Source organism: Equus przewalskii, chromosome 9 (assembly GCF_037783145.1).
Source record: "Equus przewalskii isolate Varuska chromosome 9, EquPr2, whole genome shotgun sequence".
NCBI lineage: Eukaryota > Metazoa > Chordata > Mammalia > Perissodactyla > Equidae > Equus > Equus przewalskii.
This window is the reverse complement of record NC_091839.1, coordinates 10,126,090-10,147,443: the sequence shown is the minus strand read 5'-3', so window position 1 is coordinate 10,147,443 and position 21,354 is coordinate 10,126,090. Positions and strand designations below refer to the sequence as shown.

General features: G+C 64.1%; 1 protein-coding gene across 8 annotated transcripts in view; it reads right to left on the bottom strand.

The window, feature by feature from the left end:
• Positions 1-62: 62 nt before the first annotated feature.
• The window catches only part of PAK4 (p21 (RAC1) activated kinase 4), a 48,888-nt gene continuing 27,596 nt past the window's right edge, over positions 63-21,354 (bottom strand). For 2 of the 8 annotated variants that reach the window (XM_070632761.1, XM_070632759.1), the window contains exons 2-10: positions 11,591-11,664; positions 10,114-10,369; positions 6,591-7,046; positions 5,946-6,374; positions 4,715-4,848; positions 4,300-4,426; positions 3,048-3,173; positions 1,576-1,710; positions 63-1,035 (exon numbers count right to left, since the gene is read on the bottom strand). In XM_070632761.1, coding sequence (XP_070488862.1) covers positions 880-1,035; positions 1,576-1,710; positions 3,048-3,173; positions 4,300-4,426; positions 4,715-4,848; positions 5,946-6,374; positions 6,591-7,046; positions 10,114-10,317 — 1,767 coding nt within the window. In that variant the 5' untranslated portion in view covers positions 10,318-10,369; positions 11,591-11,664 and the 3' untranslated portion in view covers positions 63-879. Of the gene's footprint in view, positions 1,036-1,575; positions 1,711-3,047; positions 3,174-4,299; positions 4,427-4,714; positions 4,849-5,945; positions 6,375-6,590; positions 7,047-10,113; positions 10,370-11,590; positions 11,665-11,756; positions 11,997-12,237; positions 13,034-20,773; positions 20,985-21,354 lie in introns of those variants that run through there. The other 6 variants (XM_070632760.1, XM_070632764.1, XM_070632762.1 and 3 more) reach the window with 6 other exon arrangements.

Below are 21,354 nucleotides of genomic sequence, written 5' to 3'. Positions count from 1 at the left end.
CCCTTCCCCGAGCCTCACCCCGAGACGGCCTGGACACGGAGGGCCTCCACACACACCACACGAAACAAGAAAATGTTTTAATTGTAAAACTAACTTGAGGGCGGGGAGGCGGGGCTGCACCGGGGTGGGAGGGGGGGTGCAGGAACCTGATTCTTCGAGCAGTGGTTTGGTTCCGGTGCCACCCCGCAGGACAGGGACCATCTGTCCCCAGGTGGGGGCGGGGGCTAGTGTTATAAAATGACAATATAAATAGACTTCTAGAAAAGAGGCTGTCCAGGTGCAGTAGTCGTTTTCCGCGGAGGCTGGGGTGGGCGGGAAGCCCCAACTCCTGCCTCCCCAGCCAGCCGCAGGGGGGGATGCGGGGGGGAGAAGGCCACACTTCAGACATTCATGATCGACCCCCGCACCGGCTCAGGGGGAGGGGCTGTATGTCAGGCAAGGTCTCAGAGAGGCCCACGCAGGCCGCAGGACAGAGGAGCTGGGCCTTCCACACGTGGGCACGCGCGCACGCACACACACACACACACACACACAGCGTGCAGGCACACACACCTCTTTCATAGTGTTCTCTGCACCCCCAGCGGCTCCCACTGCAGACTTCCAGTGATGGGAGGGCCGCCCAGCCTTCCTGGGGACAGGAAACAGGGAGGGCCTGTCCCCAGGGTGGGGGGTCCTGGGAGCCTCACTGCTCCCACGAGTCCCTGTGTTTTTTGAAAGGTCACAAAATCCAAACTGGAGTTCAGTAGTAGGGTCTGGCACATCCCCCTGGCAGGAGGGCGGCGCATGGAGTGTCTCCCAGGCTGGAGGACGGTGCCCCCACTGGCCTCCGGCGGGGCAGGGGCCCGCAGGGGCTCTTTGGTTCAGGCCGGGGCGCCGGCCTCATCTGGTGCGGTTCTGGCGCATGAGTGGCACGATGCTGGCGGGCGGGCCCGCTTTGGCCAGGAACGGGTGCTTCAGCAGCTCGGCTGCCGTGGCCCGCTGCGCGGGGTCGCGCACCAGCAGGCGGTCCAGGAAGCCCTTCAGAGATGGCGACACCTGTGGAGGTGGCGGGGACAGGGTCAGAGGAGAGGTCCCGGCTCTGGCGTGAGTGCCAGCTCCTCTGCTCACTCGCCGTGGGCCCCCTTTCTTCCTCTGTCAAACAGGCTGACGTCACCGAAGGCCCAGGGACGAGCAAAGAGGTCCCAGGCGGCTAAAGCTTGGGCCCAAGGGCTCAGTGCCACCCCAGTTTCCAGGTCTGGCAAGGAGCCGGCGGCAGCTGGGCCTAGAGGCACCCCCTTCTCACCCGGTGATTCCGCCCCAGGAAGGCTGTCCCCGGGCCCTGGCCGTGCGCCCAGCAGGCCAGCCCAAGCAAAGCTCCGCAGGATGATGAACACACAGTGGGTCTGCGCTTGCACAGACACTTGAGGCCGGGGGTGGGGGAGAGGGGGGATGACATACACACACGGACCCAGTGCACAGGAAGCACCAGCCCAGGGCCACCAGCAGCCCAGCTACTCTGCCAGGTGGGAGGCTGCCCGGTGCCCAGCCCCCGCCTGCTGGTGCACTGTCCCCCTCACACCTGCCCAAGGGGCCCACCTTGTGCAGGTTCTTCAGTCGGGGCGGCAGGTTGTCCCGAATCATCTTCATGGCTTTGAGGGGTGGCTCGTTGAAGTAGGGGGGCTCCCCGTCCACCATCTCAATCACCATCACCCCCAGAGACCAGATGTCCACCTGCAGTGGGGACAGGGGCAGGCCAGTGATGGGGGAGCCCACAGAGGGACAGCCCCCAGTTTGGCCTTCGCCTCCTAGCTCCCGGAGTTCCTGGGGCAAGAACGCTCTCTCGGATGCCAGCCCATTAGCCCCATGCCCTCCTCGCCCAGGGAGCCTGCGGAAGGGCCTGCCCACCCAGCTTCCAGCCCCTTCTGCGAACCACCCCTGGCTTCCCCTGAGGGACCCCCTCCCTCACTGTCTGTCCACGGTGCATCTGCTGGGTCCGTGACCAGGTCCCCATCAGCAGAGTCAGGATGCAGTCATTGGCTCAGGAGCAGCCACATGACTCAAGCAAAGCCAATCACAGTCGACCCTGGGACCTTAACCAAAATATCTAGGAAAACGGTGGCACTCAAGGACAGGGAGACATGTCCCAGAGTGGCCGGGCCATCTCTGCTCCCACGAGGGGAGGGCCTGGCTGAGCCAAGATTGCTGAGAAAACCAGAGCTGGGAGGGACAGAGTGCACAGCCAGCTAGCCAGCCTGAAGCCTGTCACCCCCAAACGTCATGGTTCTAGGGACCCAGAGCTTTCACATTTTGAGAAGTTTGTTTAAGCTGGTTTTGTCGCTTACAGGCCTCCTGATGGAGACATCCCCCCAGAATCACACCAGCCTCCTCTCCCAGAGTGACCCACTCCAGCCTGAGGTCCTACAATACGGTTCCCAGGATGCCTTTCTCATGGCCAGTCACTGGGTCAAGTCTTGTTGAGTGACTGTGAAGAAATCCTTGGGGCCACAGGCCACAGCTCAGAGGTCTCAGGGCCAGGCAGGTCGTGGCAGTGACTGAAGCAGGTTGGTGCAGGTAATAGGGAGGAGTGAGGAGTGTGGCCAAGACGAAGGTGCCCCTGCCCTTTCTAAAGCAGGGTGGCCCCTCGGTGCTTGTTGGTTGCTCACGTGTGGGAATCTGGCCTCCACGGTGCCGGATCTCTTGGTTTCCCGACAGAAAATGGAAATTCAGACTTTTATGTGAGGGCTCTCTTTTGAGAATGCTTCCAAGAGCATCTTCAGACCACACCAGCCAGGAGCCTGCCAGCCTGTGGCCCCCGTACCAGGCTGTCAGGCAGGGCCGTGGCCACTGCTGTTCAGCATTCGGTTCCCGTGGCCAAGCACTGGGCCTGGCTCTGAACTAGTCCCCCATCAGGAATGCACGCGTGCACGCATGCCTGCCTCTCCCACAAAACCGTCCCCAGCGACCCATTCCTAGACTGCGCCCGCCTCGTCCCCAGCACTCAGCTGTTCTGGACTGTCGCCGCGTAAACCGGTGCTGACAGCGTGGCAACTGGGCCGCCGTTGGCTCACCTCTGGCCCGTAGGGAAGGCGGGAGATGAGCTCCGGGGCCATCCAGTAGGGCGTGCCGACCAGTGACTTTCTCCGTGGCACCTCCTTGCTCACCTGGGCACAGAACCCGAAGTCTGACAGCTTCACCTGGAGCAGGGCAGGCCGTGGGGTCAGAGGTGCTGGCGGGGAAGGTGAGCAGAGGTGGCCACTTATGCAAGCCCCTGGCTGCGGACCGCTGCGTCTCCACCGTGCAGCCCAGAGGTCAGAGCCAGACCCCTGGGCAGCTCTGCCGTCTCCCGGCAGGGGACCCTCGGGTGTGTCACCTCCTCAATCACTCCAGCTGCCTTCCTCCGCACTGGGCTCAGGGGCAGTGGCCTGCGTCCCACAGGTCCCAAAGGCTGGGCAGGGGCTGAGACCAGGCGGGCTCCCAAAGTCCACATCCACAGTTGACACGAATGAGAGGGACGTGGCCCGGCCCGAGGGGTGGATGGGACGCAGCCTGGCAGAGGCGCGGAGGGGACACAGCCTGCCTGAGGGGTGGAGGGGACGCAGCCTGCCTCTGCAACAGCCATGTCCACAGAACCAAGGGTTTCCAGAGTTTCTGGAACCGTGGGCCCCTTTCAGACTCTTGAGGTATCTATGGATCTTCCTGCCCCCAGGAAGCATCCCACATGGTGTGCAGACAAGGCTCACAGATGGCCCCCAAACATATCTGAGGACATCTCCAGGTGCTCAGGGACCCCGGCTGAGATTCCCAATGTGACAGAGCCCCACCCTGCTGACCGGCTTAGCCAGCCTGGGGCATGGCAGGCAAACCACCACCAAGAATTAGTGAAAGGCACGGCTCCCCCCACTGAAAATCAGGGCCACTCTTGGAACATAAATGCAGGTTCCGGGCACGGGGAGCCCCATCCACGGACCTCAGATTCAGAACTTCAGTCCAGAAGATGGGAGACAGGACTGAGGTCCACAGCCCACCCTGGGTGCTCAGCTAGAACAGGTTCTCAGTGGAGGGAGACGCATGTGGCCCAGAGCTGGGGCCGGCCGCCCCCTCTGGGCCCAGGGCTAGACTCCAGCTCCCAGCGTGTGGTGCTGAGGGCAGAGCCCGGGCCAGCCCGAGCCCCTAATGATCACAGGACAGAGACCCCGCCGACCTGGCCCCTGGCCCGGGGCTGCTGCCTGAGGGCGGTAACCTCACTGCTCCTCAAGGTGCTGGACTGTGGTTACGGCCCACCTGACAGCGGAGGGGAGCCCGACCCAGCCCGCTCCTCACCCGGCCGTCGTGGGTCAGCAGAATGGAGTCGCTCTTGATGTCCCGGTGGATGACGCCCTGGGCGTGGAGCACAGACAAGGCCTGCAGCACGGCCAGGCACACGGCGGCGATCTGCTCCTCGTTCATCCTGCAGGGGTGGGGGTGAGGAACTGGGGCAGTCAGGGCCCCGCCCCGGGGTCTGAGGGGAGCACAACACTGCCGCGGTGACGTGAGGGGACAAGGCCCTGCCCTGGGGACCCGAGAGGACAAGGCCCTGCCCTGGGGACCCGAGAGGACAAGGCCCTGCTGGCTCTGAGACATGGCCCCACCCCAAGGGGCCTGGAGGGGATGAGCCTTGTCATGGGAGAGCGGACCAGGTACCCCCTGGGGAGACAGCAGGCCGGGTGCCCGCCGCAGTCCCGCTGCCCGGTAGTACCTGGTGTGGGTGACGATGTCGGTGAGGGCGCCTCCCTCCAGGAACTCCATCACCACCCAGAGCTCGTCGCCCACCAGGTAGCTGTTGTACATCTCCACCACGTTCTCGTGCTGGTAGTCCCGCATGATCACCACCTGCGCGCGGGGGCCAGGTCAACGCGCTGGAGGGGGCCGCCAGCTGCACCCTGCCACCCCCTCGGGCCCGGGCTCAGGCCCCGCCACACTGCAGGCCCGGTTCCCCCTGGCACCCCTGCTCCTCGGGGTCACCCTGGACTGCCCTCCCCATTGCCAAAGCCCACAGACCTCAGAGGCAACCTGAGGCCTGAGGCTGGCATGCTGGGTGCCCCCACCCCTGTGCACACATCTCTCATCCTGACTTCTGACCAGTCCTGAGCTGAGTGCGCAGCCCTGACGGCCAGGCTGGTGCTGGGACGGGGTAGGAGGAGGGCGTGTAAGCACAAGGCTAGGATCAGAAGGACAAGCAGGCATCCGCTGGGGTTAGAACCCAGGGGGCCCAGCAAGGCCCAGCCCGGAGGAGGTGGGGACCACGAGGCTCTGACACCTGGGGCCACGTTAACCAGAAGCTCATGGCACCACTGGAGCACTGTCATCTGGGGACGGGGACAGCTTATGGGGCACAGCCGAGGAGTGCCAAGAGATGGGGAGCTCAGACAAGTCCAGGCTGGGTCCTCTGGGACTCCAGCATCAGAGTCTGGGGCTGCTCCTGACACCAGGCGCTCTGGGGAGGAGCCAGAGGCTGCCTCTGTACCAGGGCCCCCCAGAGAGGCCACCAAGCGCCAAGCCCGAGGCAGGACAGGACAAGGGGCCTGGATGGGGCCCTATCTCCACTGCCCGGCACAGGGCCCAGGCCTTTATCCTGAGGGCACCAGGGGGCACCCCAGGGTCAATGAGGGGGCAGGGCAGGCCTGTGTGTGGGGAATGGGGGGCGCCCAGGAGGGGAGGCGAGGGTGGGGCTGCTCGGGGCTGGCAGGCTGGGGCCTCTCTGAGAAGGGACCAGACGGAGCAGGTTTAGGGGGACAGTTCGGGACTTGATGGCTGTGTGAAGGGCCCGGGCCGGACAGAGACCATGGGAGCTGTCGTTATGGAAGAGACAGCCCGGGGAGGGCGAGGAGCGAGAGAAAGGATGGGCCGGCACCCAGCCCCACCCCACCAGGCGCCCTGGCGGGAATTCGGGGAGGAGGGCGAGGTGGAGACGGGGGCACGAGGCCCACCTCATTGAAGAGCAGCTCGCGCCTCTGCTGCTTGCGCAGGTCCATCTTCTTGACGGCCACCAGCCGGCCCGAGCTGCGCACGGTAGCAATGCACACGATGCCCGTGGAGCCCTCGCCGATCTTGATGAAGTTGTCCAGGTAGGAGCGAGGGTCCCCAGGGTCCACCACCAGCTGCAGGGCAGCCCGGAACTGCTCGTGGGATACTCGCTGGGGTTCCCGCTGAGGCGAGCGGGGGCCGGGGGGGCCGGGGGCGGCGGCAGGGGCCGCGAGGGTGCGGGCCGCGGGGGCCAGCTGGGGCTCGGAGGCGTGGGGGCCCAGCACCCCAGGGCTGGGGGGGCCGCGGGCTCGGGCGGGAGGCCGGGAAGAGGACTGGGGGACAGCCAGGCTCCCCGCTGAGGGCCCATTGGGGGCCAGGTTGTGAGGGTCCCCCTGAAACAGAAAAGAGAGGCGGCTGTCAGCAGAGGGGCCGGGGGCCAGCTTTGCTCCCAGAGCAAGACAGGGGCCCCGGCTGAGGGACAGACACATGGTGGTCAGGATGGAGACAGACAGTGGGCTGGGCACGGGTTGGAGCTGGAAGGTGGGCCACCCTGGGAAAGCTCTGGGCCCGGGGACGATGGGGGCTCCTGGGGCAGGGGGATGGGTTACCTGGGTGCCCCGGGATGGGTGGTCCGTGTCAGCCCTCGGGTACGTGTTAAAGGGCCGGCCAGCTGCCACTTTCGCCCCACTGGCCAGACCGGCAGGCTGGGGGGCGCTGACGTCGGGCCCGGAGAGGGGGCGTTTGTCCCGGGAAGACTCCTGGGGCGCCCCTGAGCCCTCCCTGGAAGACTTGGGCCTCTTCTCCGGCCCCGCCCGCCGCCTGTCGCCACTGCCGCCACCCCCCTCGCTGCGCCCAGCCACCCGGCCGTGGCCCGCTCTCTCCGGGCCCCCTCCGGCTGTGGTGGCCTGCTCCACGGGCATCCCGTTCTGCTGGCGGGCCCGGGTGGGCGGCGGCGGGCTGTCTCTCCGCAGGGAGTTGGAGCGGGTCACCGACATGTTCTCGAACTCATCAAGCAGCAGGGTGAGGGCCCCATCCTTGGCGCCTTTGCTGCCCCGCACGATGGTCTGGGGTCCGGGGCAATGGCAGGGCGGGGGCCGGGCAAGGAGGGGGACACAGGACGTGGATCCAACACACAAGGACAGGACAACACAGCACACACAGAGACAAGACAGAGACGGAATGAAGAAATGCCATGGGGTGATGATGGGGGCGGGAGGCGGCACCAGGGGGCCCCTGCAGCCCCTCCCCCAGCACCCAGACGTCCATCGAAGGAGAGGAGCTGAAGGAGATCCCTCCTGTCAGTCAGGCTGTCACCCCCCCGGGCTGGTTGCCCCCCTGAGGAGCACCTCCCTGGCTCTCTCCTGCTCTCCAGGCTGGGGGAGGTCCCTGCCCTGTGGGGTGGAGGGGGAGGAAGGCAGAGGCCACGCCACCCCATAATCAGCCCCGGAGAACCGCAAATTACAGGATGCTGGGGCCAGGGCACAGCTTGGCACACGCCCTCTGCAGCCTGCCAGGGTTGTTAACCCCCAGACCACTCTCTGTTCCCCCAGAGGCCAAGGGCGGGGTCCAGGGAGAGTCAGACAGGACTGGCCCCAAAGGAGAGGGCAGGAGGGCCCAGGAGCGGGGACGGCCAATGCAAATGCCCGCATAAAGTGTCCCAAATCCACTCAGTCCTCATCCACCATGGCCACCACCGTGACCCAGGTCATGGCCATCTCTTCCCTCAAGAACTGTAGTCACAGCCTCCAGGGTGCCCCCTGTCCCCTACTCAGCTCCAGGCACACAGGCCTCCTCGCTGCTCCTCAAACACCAGGCATGCTCTCACGTCAGGGCCTTTGCACGGGCTGTTTGCTCTGCCTGGAACACCTCCCCCCAAGTGTGCCCACGGCTCCTCCCTTTCCTCCTTCAGGTCTCTGCTGGAAACAGCTTCTCGGAAGAGGCCTCTGCGGACCAACGCCGTCTAAGATGCCGCCCCGACATGCCTACCCTCTCCCTGCTTTCTTTTTCTTAGAGCTCTTAAAAGCGGCTGACACAAAGCCTGCGTGCAGCCATCCACCGCCCGCTCCCCGTGGATGTTCGCGGGGGCAGCCATTCCTTCTCCCTGTCCGCTTCTGCTCTGCTAGAATCTCAGCACCTAGAGCAGTGTCTGGTACGCAGAAGGGGCTCAATAAAAACATGCGCTGAACCAGGGAGCGAGTGAGGCGGGCTGGGCAGAGGCTGCAGGAGCCAAGGAGGCGCCCCGTCCCCATCCCTCTGCTATCCATCGCAGGCACGCAGGGGCCCGGGCCCCGGCCGCCGCACATCCTGAAGTCAGAAGTGTCTTGAATGTGCAGAAAACTGGATCCTGCAAAACCCGGCTATAGACCGCAGTGCCCAGGGGCTGCCCTGGCCCTGCCTCTCTGGGGCCTCGGCTGCCAGCCTGGAGCCCGGCCCTGCCCAGACACCCAGTGAAGAAGGGAGGCCCCGGTCCGACGCTGGTGCTGAAGAAGAGGTCGAGGAGTCCCCAAGGGGTGGGGGACAGCCTGGGAGGACTGGGCAGATTCCCAGCCAAGGGCAGCCTGGGGCCCCAGGACAGCGCTAGCCTGTGGGGCACCTTTGTGTGAATTAAGACAAGGTGGCCCTGGCCAGCCCTGTGGTCCAGTGGTTAAGTTCAGCACGCTCCACTTCGGTGGCCTGGGTTCAGTTCCCGGGCCGGGACCTACACCACTCGTAGGTGGCCGTGCTGTGGCGGGTCATGTACAAAATAGAGGGAGACTGGCACAGGTGTTAGCTTAGGGCGAATCTTCCTCAGCAAAAAAAAAGACAAGGTGGCCCCTCCCCCTGGTGGACACAGCCCCAGTGAGGGCTCACAGCTGCGAGGCCGAGTGGGGGCTAGATTTTAAGAGGAGCCCCAGTGAGGGCACAGCCAGCACAAGGCAGCCACGGGGCCAGGCAGCGCATGGAGCTGAGGTGGGCCGGGTGGGGCCTGCGGGCAGGAGAGCCAGGGCCCTGCTGGCAAGGCTGCTGCCACTCGGCTCCAGCCCATTCGTCAGGAGAAGCCAGAAAGACCTGGATGTGAAGTCTTGCTTTTTAAGTGGTGGCAAAGAATGGGAAAGAATTCAAACACTCAGAAGCACGGTGCGTGGACACTGCAGCACCCCAGCGGCTGCCAGACTGAGAGCCTGGGGGCAGAGCATCTACACTCGCTGACCCTGGGCCTCCTGCCGCCAGGCCCGGGCTGGGAAAGGATGAGTCAGCCGTGGGCCTGCCCCCGGGCACTGAGCCCACGGCCGCATAGCTGTCCCCACCCCTCGGAACAACCCTGGCCAGCTCCCCTGGCCCACGGCCCTTCCGGGTTCCCGCTGCCCTTGGGATAAAGTCCCGGCTCCGGGCTGGCTTCCCAGGCCGGGCGTGGCCTCAGCCCTGCCACCAGGCCAGCCTCCCCGCAGGCCCGAGTGCTTGGACCATGGGGCTGGGAGAGGGGGTGAGAGCAGCGGCCTTGGAAAAAGACCTCGAGGCAAATCTCAGCTCTGCCCTTTTGCTCAAGATGGCAGGAAAAAACAACTCCAAACCCCAAAACCCCCAGCGCTTCGACAGGCTATTTCCTCCACTAAAAGCCCTGCCCGCCCCCATCTGCCTCCTCTTCCTCCTCCTCCTCGGCCCTCGGGGCTCAGTGGCTCCCAAGGCTGGGTCAGGCGCCCCTCTGGACTCCCCTGGCCCAGCCTGCCCACTTGGGGCGGTCACCACCTAGGAATGGGGCTGCCCCTCTCCCTGCAACAGGAGCTCTGTGAGGCCCGAGGACAAGTCTGTGGCACTGGGGACAGGAACACAGAGCTCAGGGGGTGAGGCTACAGGAGAGGCGCTCAACTCTGAGGCTGTGGGGGCTGTGGGAGGGGCTGAGGGAAGTGTGGGCTCCTCGGGCCCGGGGGTCAGCGTCGAGGCCAGGGGAGAGGATCCGTGTGCTGGGGGATGGAAGGCAAGTGCCAGGGGCGAGGGTTAGGGTGCAGGGTTGGGCGTGTCTGTCTGGAAGTCAGGGTCAAGTGTAGGGTGAAGGGCTGGGGCCCCTGGTGGGGGTGGGTGTGTCTGTCTGGAGGTCGGGGTCAAGTGTGCGGTGAAGTGCTGGGGCCCCTGCCGGGGTGGGCACTGCCATACCTTGGGGGCCCCGGGCTGGATGGAGGTGATGCAGCCAGGGTCGACGAGGGGCTTGGGCCGGCGGGCCGACTCCTCGATGAGGCTCTGCCACTGGCGGGGCAGCCCCGTGAACTTCTGCTCGTGCTGGTCGAAGCCCGTGTGCACGCGGTGCTCGAAGTTGGACGGCGCCGAGATCTCCACCCGCTTCTTCTTCTTCCCAAACATGGCTCCGAGGCTCGGGGCACCCGAGGGCGCAGACTCGGTTCCTCCGGCAGGCCTGCGGGAGGTGCCGCTCACCGATCTGCCCATCGCACCCGCTCCTCTGGCCCTGCCCTGGTTGGGTCCGAGCTCCTCTCCTCCCCGCTCTCCCTGCCCCCACCCCTCCAGTCTGTCCCCCATGTGCAGCCCGAGGGACCCTGTGAACACCTGAGTAGGTCACACCGTCCCCTGCTCAGAGCCCTCCTGTGGCTCCATCTCACTGGGGGAAAAGCCAAGCCTTCCCCGTGCCACCCCACATGACCTGCCGCCATCATCTCTCTGCTCCATCTCCCCTCGCTCACACTGCCTTTCAAACCTCAGGGTCTTTGCACTGGCTGTTTCCTCTGTGAGGAACGCTTCCCTAGTATCCACACATGCTCCCTCCTTCCCTCCTGTAGGTCTCAGAGTCGTGGTGAATCCTTTCCTGACCACCCCACGGAAAAGGGCCCCCACGTCCCACTGTCCTTCCATCACATCACTTCACGGCATGCTTACTTCTGGAAATTCTGCCGCTCGTGCTCGTGTTCACTAGCTCAGCACCTGCACCCCCATCACTGGAAAGAGCGCGGGGCAGGTCGCGTCCGCCCAGTTCCCCCTCTCCCACGGCCTGCCCAGCACAGTGCCTGGCACCCCGTGTGTGCTCAGGGATGGAAGGCCGGGCCACAGTCAGCACCGCCTGCCCAGCCTGGACACTGGGCTAGGAGCATCAGATCCGCTCGGCCACCTGCGCAGCCAACGGTCACTGAGCCCCTGGCCTACGCATGGCCCAGGCGGCCTCACGGCGACAGTCCACTTTACACGCAGAGGCTGAGGCCAGAGCGGGACGTTCCTCACCAAGCTCCCCCAGGGCGGAAGGACCCGCTTCAGAACAGGCACTCACAGAGCACAGTCCGCGTGTCTGGGGTCTGTAGCCTCCAGTCGGGCACTCCGAACAGCGCCAGGCACAGCGCACGTGCTCAACGACACCAGGTCCAAAAACCAAGGGGGCCGGAGGGGGGACACGAGGGCGGTGGTGACCCCAGGGAGCCCAGAGTAGGGATGGGAGGGGAGCCAGAGGGCCAGAGCGCAAATCTCTCTCTGCCACTTATCACGTGTGACTTTGGGGAAGTGACTTAACCTCCGTGTGCCTTGGATCAACCATTTGCCATTCTGACGAATGGGATTACCGCAAGCAGGGTCTGAGTGGGAGGGCCCAGGTCCTGTCCCCTGTCCCACACACAGGCCCTGGAGTCCCACACACCTGATTTGATGCTGGCTGTGCTAGAAATGCCCTTGGGCAGGTGACGTCTCCTCTTGGGGCTTCGGGTTACTCATCTGCAAAATGGGAAGAAAATGTCATTTGCCAAGTTGTTCATTCATTTGTTCGTTTGCTCGTTCATTCATTCATTGATTCAGTAATAACTCACCCTTTGGTGCCCAGCCCTGTGCTAGCTGATGCTGGGGACACAGCCGTGACCCAGGCAGCCTCTGTCAGCCCAGAGTGGTCAAGGCTGGGGTCAGGGAGAGCAGACCCAGCCTGGGGGGATGGCAGAGAGGGGACAAGGCAAGGCTTCCCAGAAGAGGGGCCGTGTGAGCTGAGGCCCAAAGGACCAGGGGAGATGCACCGGTGGGGGTTCTGTCTGCTTCATGGCTGGCTCCCCAGCACCCGGCACAGGGGTGGCCCGAGCTCACTAAGTCTGTGACCTCGTGAGGACACTCACAGGCATGTCCGCAACATGGCCTCCTGCCTCTCCAGCCCCTGGTTCTCCTCCCAGCTCCTTCTCTGTGGGAGCGGAGACCAGAGGGAGGACCATCCGCCCAGAGGGAGGATCATGGTGGGCAGTGATCCAGGAGAACCGGTTTGGCGCGGGAACCCAGTGGGAGGTGGGTGGGGACCCAGCAGCCAACCTGTTTCAACTGGTCCAGGCCTCCCAGCCAGCAGGTGGCCAGAGCCAGGTCTGGCCAGGGCTCCTCCAGCGGCCCAGCTTCCCTGTTTGCTCCGGGCTCCCTGCTGCCTGGATGGGGGGGTGGGACAGCCTGGCCAGGACAGGGCCCCTTTCCTCTGCCTCAGCCCCTTCTCTGACCCCAACCAAGCCAGGAGCCCCCTCGATGTCTCTGCCCCACCCCAGCCCCCTGAACACTGTCCATCCCGCCCTCCCAGACTTCGGCGTGGCCCTGACCTACCCTGTTCTCTCTCTTGAGGCTTCTCTGCCCTCAGCCCTGTCTTTCCAGTGCCAGCTCCCAGCCTTGTCCCTGCCCCCGACCCTCCCCCCACTTCCCTGATGCCTACCCCAGATCTTCACCCCTGTCCTATCACCTTCACTGGCTCCCGGACGTGCCCCCGTCCAGCCCCAGGCCCAGCCTCTCTCCCTCTCTGCCCTGCCCAGCCTCCACCCCAGCCGGCAGCCTGGGGGCACCGAGTCAGCTGGCCTCTGCAGGCTGGGATTAGCCATGTGACCCTTCTGTAAAGCCAGCAGAGGGAGGGGCAGACCCCAGGGAGGAGGCACTCAGGATCAAGATGGGGAAGGCAGGGGCGCCTGGAAGATAGGACAGCCCATAATCCCCCAAGGACCTCTGCACCCTGAAGCCAGCCCCCAGGCCCAGGCACGTGGGACCCTGCAGAGGAAGGGGGTGGGGAGCACACCTCCGGATATCTGCCTGGGGCCACCCCTTCCCTCTGGGCGCACCACACAGAGGGCAGGACAAACAGAGGAACTGACCATGTTTATAATGACCAGGCGGGAGCCCCACCCTGGCAGCTCCCGGCACTGCCGGCTCCCCCACCGGGCCTTCCCTTCCCACCCAGCCCGGACCCCAGGGACCCCCAAAAGGGGAGGGACAGAGCTGCTCCATGAAGGGAGGGGCCTGCCCCAGAGCCGGGGGTGGGTTCCCAGGCAAGCTCTGCAACTCAGGACTCAGCGGGCCTGGGCCCCAAACCCTGGCCCTGCTGTGCCGCCCTGTGCCACCTTGTTTCCTGCACCCGTGAAGTGGAGCGAGCCAGCCCGCCTTAGGAGTTTGCTGCGTGGCGGGGGACCAGCAGCTAGCCGCCCTGTGCCTCAGTTCCCTCCTGTTCAGCGGGCGATGACAGCCCCTGAGTCCTAGACTTCTCAGGAGTCACAGAGAGCACAGTACTGGCAGCCAGGCCACGAGGTAACAGCATGCAGCAAGGAGGTGCCCGGTAAGTCCTAAACGCACGAAGCACCTACTGTGTGCTCCTCCCATCCAAGCATCCCCGCAGGGCCCCTAGCTTAATCGGCACACCTGTCCCAGGAGGAAGGGCCGTTATGAGGCTCGTGTTACAGATAAGGAAAACGAGGCATAGAGAGGGCAGTCCGCTCGCCCAGGTCACACAGGTGTGGTAGCAGGGTGGACACGAGACCCCAGGCCTGACTGACCCAGAGCCCGGGCCGACCAGCCCTTGGAATCAACAGCAGCCGCATCCTCAGAGATCCCCGTGGGCGGGCCCTGCTCGGGGCCCTCGGTGTCGAACCCCAGTCCATCCTCACAACTAAGCTGGGAGACAGTACGCTCATCACCCCAATTCACAGATGGGGAGACCGAGGCCCAGACAGGGGAACCCCTTGTCCAGGGCCCCCAGGATTTGAACCTGGGCAGGCGGAGACCAAAGTCCAGCCTCTTCCCTGACTGTCCCGCCCTGGTGCGCTGCGGCGATGCTACTGTTTTCGTCATTATTATTAAGAATCAGCAGCAGCAGCAGCATCTCCAAGGCTGGTCCTGGCCTTGTCCCTTCCTCCTGCCCTCTCCACCCCTGTCCACGCCCTGGTGGTGAGGGTGCCAACCTCCCATCTGACCTGTCCCGGCCCCTCAGGGGTAGCAGGAGGCAGCACAAGGGGAGTGGCAAGCCTGTACAGATGCCAACGCCCGGCTCCCTGAGCCCTGTGACCCCAGCAGAGCCGCTGTTCTCATCCCCATTGTGCAGATGTGGAAACTGAGGCTCAGAGAGGCGACACCTCTCACCAAGGTCACCAAGCAGCACTGGGCCTGGAAGACGGATGGATCCACTCCAGAGTCGACATCCTGGAGCCCCGTGCTGGCCCCCACACCAAGCCAAGGCCAGCCCAAGACTCCTCCCCGGGGCCCCGAGAGGCCGCCCGGGCTGCCCGCCGCCTCTCTGCCCTCCTCCGCTCTGGCACACCCCTCACTCACTCTGCCCCAGTCACATGGGCCTCCTCGCTGTTCTCCAAACCCTCGGCACGTGCCCACCTCAGGGCCTCTGCACCGGCTACCTGCTCTGCTTGGTGGAACTCTCTTCTCACTGATCTGCACGTGGCTCCCTCCTTCTCTCACCCACGTCTGTGCTCAAACGTCCCAGCTCCCGCCCTGTCACCCTCGATGCCGCTTTCCTTGCTTTCTTTTCCCTCACTGCACTTCCCACATACATTGTGTGTTGTCCGCCTCTCCCGCGAGAACGTCAGCTCCACTGGCAGGGCCTGGCCTCCCTCTTGCTCCCCTGTCCCCCAGGGCCCACGACACTGTCGGGCCTGGAGCAGGCCCCAAAGGAACATTTGGTGAGGGAACGGATGCACGTGTACCCGCCACGCTACACCCCTGCTCAGACGCCCAGACTGCCCGGGCAGGATGTGTGAAACTGGCAGAGAAACAGCTGGAACCCTGAGGCGGCGGAGAGCCAGCAACCCCAGGAGAGGGAGCGGAGGAGGGCAGCCCACAGCCACCGGCCCGGGCATGGCCGCCTCGGAAGCCCAGTGTTTGAGCCCAAATGCAGGCACATTGTGTGCCCCGCTCTCAAATGTCCACCTCCGTTCAAGAGCCAGCCTCTGAACCATCGGGCACGTGGGACGGGCAGTCTCCCGCCTGCCCCAGCAGAAGCCTCAAATTCTCCAGGCCCTGCCCCGACCGGCTCCACCCTCTGACCTTTCCGGAGAAGAAAATGGTCCCCCCCGCCCCTCCCCAAGGAAATCAGCCCAGGGGGATGACGAGACCCACCTGTGTGACAAAGCCGTGCGTGTGTGTACGCACATGCATGTGTGTGTGCGTAACTCTTCCTCGCCTGCCCTCGCCAGCTCTCCATCGAGCTGCTCCCCCGAGGTGGACAGTGGAGGGAACTGACTCCGCCAGAACCCGGGGCCGGGCTGGAGCAGAGGACGTGGCTGGCACAGCTGTCCCTTCCCGTCCCCGGAATGAAACCCGAAAGCAGAAAGCAGGAGAGGGGCTGAGAGGTGCTCCCATCCCAGCCCGCACTTGGCTCCCACTCACCCTTCAGCCAGGATCTTTACCTACCAGCTCCAGGAAACCCTGTCCCTGCCTCAGTTTACCCCATACCTCCCTGGGCTGTGTTCTGCCGACGGAGGGAGAGTCCGGCTTGCCTTCCGGCCCAGGGCAGGCTCCTTGTGGCCCACTGGCCGCCCCACATCACCCCCCACCTCCGCCCAGTTCTTGCTGCCCACTGCACGGCCCCCACGCCCCCTCCAAGGCTCCCTGCAGGCCTCCCGCCCTGAGCCACCTTCCTCCAAGGATGCCGCAGGCATGCGGCCCCAGCCCCCCGGCTCTGGGGCTGACACGTGTCCCAGCCCAGCCCCAGCAAACCCCTATCTGCCCACAAAGGACCCATCACACCCAGCCACCCAGCCACCCAGCCAGTCATGGCCGTCCGCTGAGGGCTGATCGCCCCCAGGCCCACGCCCAGAAGAGCCCCAACAGCCCTGCCTACGGAGCTCACATTCTGGGGGCAAGGGGACAGGAAGTAAATGACACATATCTGAAAATAAGGCAAGTCAGATGGTAGGCTGCGGAGAGAAATATGGCAGAATCAGGAGAGTGGAGGGGGAGTCGGAATTTCCCATGAAGGGGTCAAGGAGGGCCTCATTGAGAGGGGGACACTCGAGCAGGGACCTCAGGGGGTAGGGCACAGGGGCCACACGGGCAACTGGAGGAAGAGCACTCAGGCAGCAGGAACAGCCAGTACAAATGTCCTGAGGCGGGAACACGCTGGATGTGGTCAGAGTGCAGAGCGGAGGCCGACGGTGTGGGGCCTCATGGGCCATGGGGAGGACTCTGGCTTCCACCTGAGTGAGAGAGAGCCATGGGGAGGTTCCGGCAGGTGGGGACGTGGCTTGACTCGGTGTTCACAGCTCCCCCTGGCCAGGCGTGGGGCACAGACTCTGGGGGCAGGACGGGAGCTGGGAGACCAGGGAGGAGGATGTGACGGTCCAGCAGGAGGCGAGGTGGACCGAAGGGAGCACATGGGGCTGCAGAGGCGGGCCCTGGGCACGCTGTAAGGTGCAGAGGGCAGGGCTCGCCATGGCCCGTGCCTCCTCCTGTGCGGGCAGCAGTGGGGTCCCTAGGGCAGGGTGTGGCCTGGTCCCGCCCACCAACCAACCCCCTTGAGCGCCGCCAGGTGCAGGAGGCAGCCTCCCCTGACACGGGAGACCGCCACAAGCGGCTGATCACTGTTGCCGCCAAGTCGGGGGCTTGGCACTGTGGGACCCCCTGTCTTGGTAGGTCACAGCCAGATCCCAGCCCAGAATATGCCCCCCCTTTGTGGTGGCTGAGCACACAGAAGGCACGCGCACGTGTCTCATGCTGCCTCTGCTGGGGCTACGTTGGGCGCACAGACAAGGCCATGCTGAACCCTCCCACCAGTTCCTGGGGAGGGGATGGGCACAGGGTCCTCTTCCTTCTCATCTCCCAAACCAGGAAACCGAGGCCCAGGGAGGAAGTCACTGCCCAGGGCCACCCAGGGCCAGGTCACAAAAGCATCCACTCTGACCCACAGAGAAGGCCCTTTTTTTTATGTGAGGAAGATTGGCCTTGAGATAACATCTGTGCCCATCTTCTATTTTATGTGGGACACTACCATAGCATGGCCTGATGAGCCGTGCTAGGTCCGTACCCAAGATCTGAACCAGCGAACCCCAGGCTTCTGAAGTGGACTATGCGAACTTGACCGCTACTGCAACCGGGCCAGCCCCAAGCCACGAAGAAGGCCTTCTGACACCCCCTCAGCCTCCTCTTCCGAGCAGCCCCAGCCCCAGCCCAGGCCTCCACTCCAGATTACAGACCCTAGAGGTTTACGGGACAAGAACAAGGACAGAGATAATTCCACTGCCAACGACCAGACCCACGATCAGGAAGGTGGCCTTGGTTAGGAGGGAATCGGAAGAAATGTGAGGGCTTCCCGCTCAGATGAAACTCCCCACTGGATTCAACAAGGCCCTGCCAATGTCGGGACTCATCTCCTCCCCTCACTTCACTCCAGCCACGCTGGCCTCCTCCCCTGTAGTCTTGGACACTTTAAGCTTGTTCCAGCCTCAGGACCTTAGCACCTACTGTTCCCTCTGCCCAGAGCTGCATGGCTCCCCCTTTTCAGATATTCAGGCCTTGGGGCAAATAAAACCTCCTCACAGAGGCCTTCCCCAACCCCCTGAGCAAATTTGCACCCCTGCTTTGTATTCCCCATGGCATTTATGACCACCTGGCACCATACACCTGTCTACCGTCAGTCCCCCACCTCCCCTCTCCCCAGTGGAGTGTCAGCTCCGGAGAGCAGGGGGCTTGTCTGTGCTGCGTCCCTGCATCTAGCATGGGGCCTGGCACACAGCAGGCACTCAGTACATGTTTGTGGAACAGACAGTGATGCCAGGGCCGAAGTGGTGAGTCTGGAGCCTGAAGAGGTGAGGTGGTGGGGCAGAGGGCAGACGGGGGCCCCGAGACCCATCCCACACTGTCTGGAAGTCTGACCCTGACACCCGAGAACCAGGGCCCAAGTCTTCAGAGATGGAACCTGGGTATTTTGTGAATAATCTGGTGCATGATCCAAACACCACAAGAGGGGCCCCACTGGGAGCCCACACCAGGCCCCGCCCACCCAGGGAGGCACCCCCCAGGCCCCTGCCCACCCCAAGGAGGCCCCCCCAGGCCCCGCCCACCCAGGGAGGCCCCCCCAGGCCCCTGCCCACCCCAAGGAGGCCCCCCCAGGCCCCGCCCACCCAGGGAGGCCCACTCCAGCCACGTGGCCCAGGCTGGAAATGTGAGGAAGTGGCAGCATGTTTTGGCTACAGGCAAATTCTACAGCAGGGGACGCTGCTGGAAATCTGTGAGTCCCCCCACGGGTGGAATTTCATAAAGACCCACAGATCTGGGGTCACCCTGGCCTTGGGGAGCAGGGCCTGGAGTTGTTCTGGCCAGATGCTATGCCATGCTCCCCCCGCAGGCCTTGGCACAGGCCGTGTCAGCACAAGGACTCCACAGGCAGCTGGTGGTTAAGAGCAGACTGCCCAGGCTCAGGTCAGCTCCACCACTTCCAAGCTGTCCGCCTTTGAGCAAGTCACTCAACTTCTCCGGGCCTCAGTTGTCCGCATCTGCAAACTGGGGATAATAAGAGTCCCAATCTCCTGGGAATGTCTGGATGATCAAATGAGATGACACGTCGCAAAGCATTTACAACAGTGCCTGGCGCCCAGTGGGTCCTCACCACAGGTTAGCTACTGTTATTATTATTGCCGCTGTCGTTGCTGCTGCTCCATGAATAAAGGAAGGAACAAATACATGAAAGAGGATGTTGGGCCTGGTCCTCTCCCAGCCAGAGCAAAACTGTTAAGTCTTCCCTTCTCCCGGGCTGGGATGGGGGAGCATAGCGGCTGCCACTGTCTGAGGTTTGCCCTGCCTGCTGGACTGGGAGCCCGGAGAGGACAGGGCCTGAGGCCATCTCAGCCACATGTGTCCCCAGCCATGCCCAGCACAGTGGGGGTGCAGCTAGCAAGTGTGGCTAAAGGAAGAGTCACTGCTTCCTTTACCAGCCGGGCCCAGGCCGGTGCTCGGAGCCCCCAGGGAGGCTGGGAGGCTCCCCAGGCTTGGGCGCCCCCTCCCTACCTGGCCAGCACAACAGGGCCTGGACATAAAGGGCACTGTTGGCTCCCCTCACCCCCTAGAGGCGCCCAGGGTGGGGACGGAGGCCACACAAACCTGAGATGTGGGTGAGCCCATAGGGACTGGGAAATCGGAGTAGACTTCATTCATGCCTCCTGAGGCAGGCGGGAAGGGGGGAGGGGGCACCAGGCAGAAAAGAGGCTCCGGACCCCTCCCAAGTCCCCTGGAACCCAGCGCGCGCGTGTGCGCACACACACATACACACACACACAGCCACCGATGCCCACAACACACATTGCCCTCTCCTCCATGGGTCCAAAACCTAGCAAGGAGCACAGAGACACGCACCAACACACACACACACACACACACACACACACACACGAGCCCCAGCACAGAAGCATCACAGACGGTGCTCCACGGTGCCCAGGTTGTCCACAGGGACCAGGACACAGACACTCAGCCACACAACCGCAGATGCACAGCAACACACACAGCGGTCCCACAGAAAAGCCACTGAGCAGCCAGACAGCAGCAGCTGCCCCAAGCCCACAGCACGTGGACACCCTGTCAGTGGCCGAAGACAGGACCCTGGGCGCGGGAAAGGCTATCCTGCCCAGAGCAGGGCATGCAGACGAGCTGTGAGGCATGAGAGAGAATGTGGGGGAGGCAGCTTAAAGAGGGGCCGGCCTGTGGTGTAGGGGTTAAGTTCGCACACTCCGCTTTGACGGCCCGGGGTTTGTGGGTTCGGATCCTGGGTGCAGACCTGCACACTGCTCATCAAGCCACATTGTGGTGGCGTCTCACACACAAAATAGAGGAAGATGTGCACAGATGTTAGCTCAGCGACAATCTTCCTCAGCAAAAAATAATAATAATAATAATAAAATAAAGAGAGGCCAGGCTCAGAGGAAGCTCTCAGAATGGAAAGGCCAGGACAATCGGAGAGCCCATGCTGCAACCCCGAAGAAGCCCCAGCCCCAGGATCCATCCACGAACCCTGCAAAGAGCCACACAGCCCTAGAGACGCAGGGGCTCCAGAAAGAGACACACACAGTACAGACCTCAGCCCCTACCTGGACACACAGGCACACATGTGCACACACACCATCCCAGATGCTCCAAAACCGCCGGACTGATGGACAAAGGTGTCCCCCAGGGCCCCACGCTCCCAGGAGTGCACCCCGAGACACACAGGCAGACCACAGGACCCCACCACCCCGGACCCACACAGTAGGTGATGAGACCCCTGATGGACCCCCACACACCCACGGCCACTCCCAGGGTCACCCAGAGAGACCCAGTGAGGCAGAGTCCCTGCGAACCTGCCCCATGCCCACCAGACCCCAGGAAGGCGCTCCCTGAGACTCTTGGGCCCTGTGCTAAGGCACGGGTGAGCCCCGGCAGACACCTGCCACAGGAACACCCGGTGACACGGTGACCTCGCCCCGACCCAAGGAAGGTGTGGCCCCTGGCACACATGCTTCCACTGGCTTGGGTGGCTCAGGTGTCCAGGAGGCAGGACTGTCCTCCCCATACCCAATCAGCCCTCCCCTCCCCTCCCCTCCACTCCCGCCTGAGGCCCGGGCCAGCTCACCTCCACTATCGTCTTCCCTCCGTCCTGGACCCCCCTCAGTGGGGGCCAGTGGACGAGGGGCCGCCAGCTGGGAGCAGGGAGTGGGGAGCAAGGGGCTCCACCAGCCCTCGATGAGGGTGCCCACCAAGGAAAGCTGGCTGGGCTCTGCGTCCCAGCCTCCCTGGCAGCGGGTGGTGACGCGGCCCTGCCCTGGCAAGAGTAGAGCTTGGCTGTGGCTCCAGCCCACGGGAGGGCGGAGAGTGGAGGCTGGGAGGGAGGGATGGAGGAGGTGGGGCCAAGCCTGGAGAGCTGGGGCCACATGGCCCACGACTGCCCCACAGAGGGAGGGGCAGGGACACTGGAGCAGGGACCCCAACTACGGCCCTTGCTTCAGCAGGGTCAGACCCTACATGCACACGCATGCACACCTCACTCCCCATGCCACGCGAGGCCAGGGGCCAGGGAAGCCACATGGCGTGGGGCTGAGGGCCTGGGAGCAGCTGGCTGGGTGGCTGGTGGGGCAGCCAGGTTTGAAATGACACCAGGGCTTGGGGCTGGACAGAGGGGCGGGGGTGAGTGGACTCTCATCTGGAGGGGTGGCT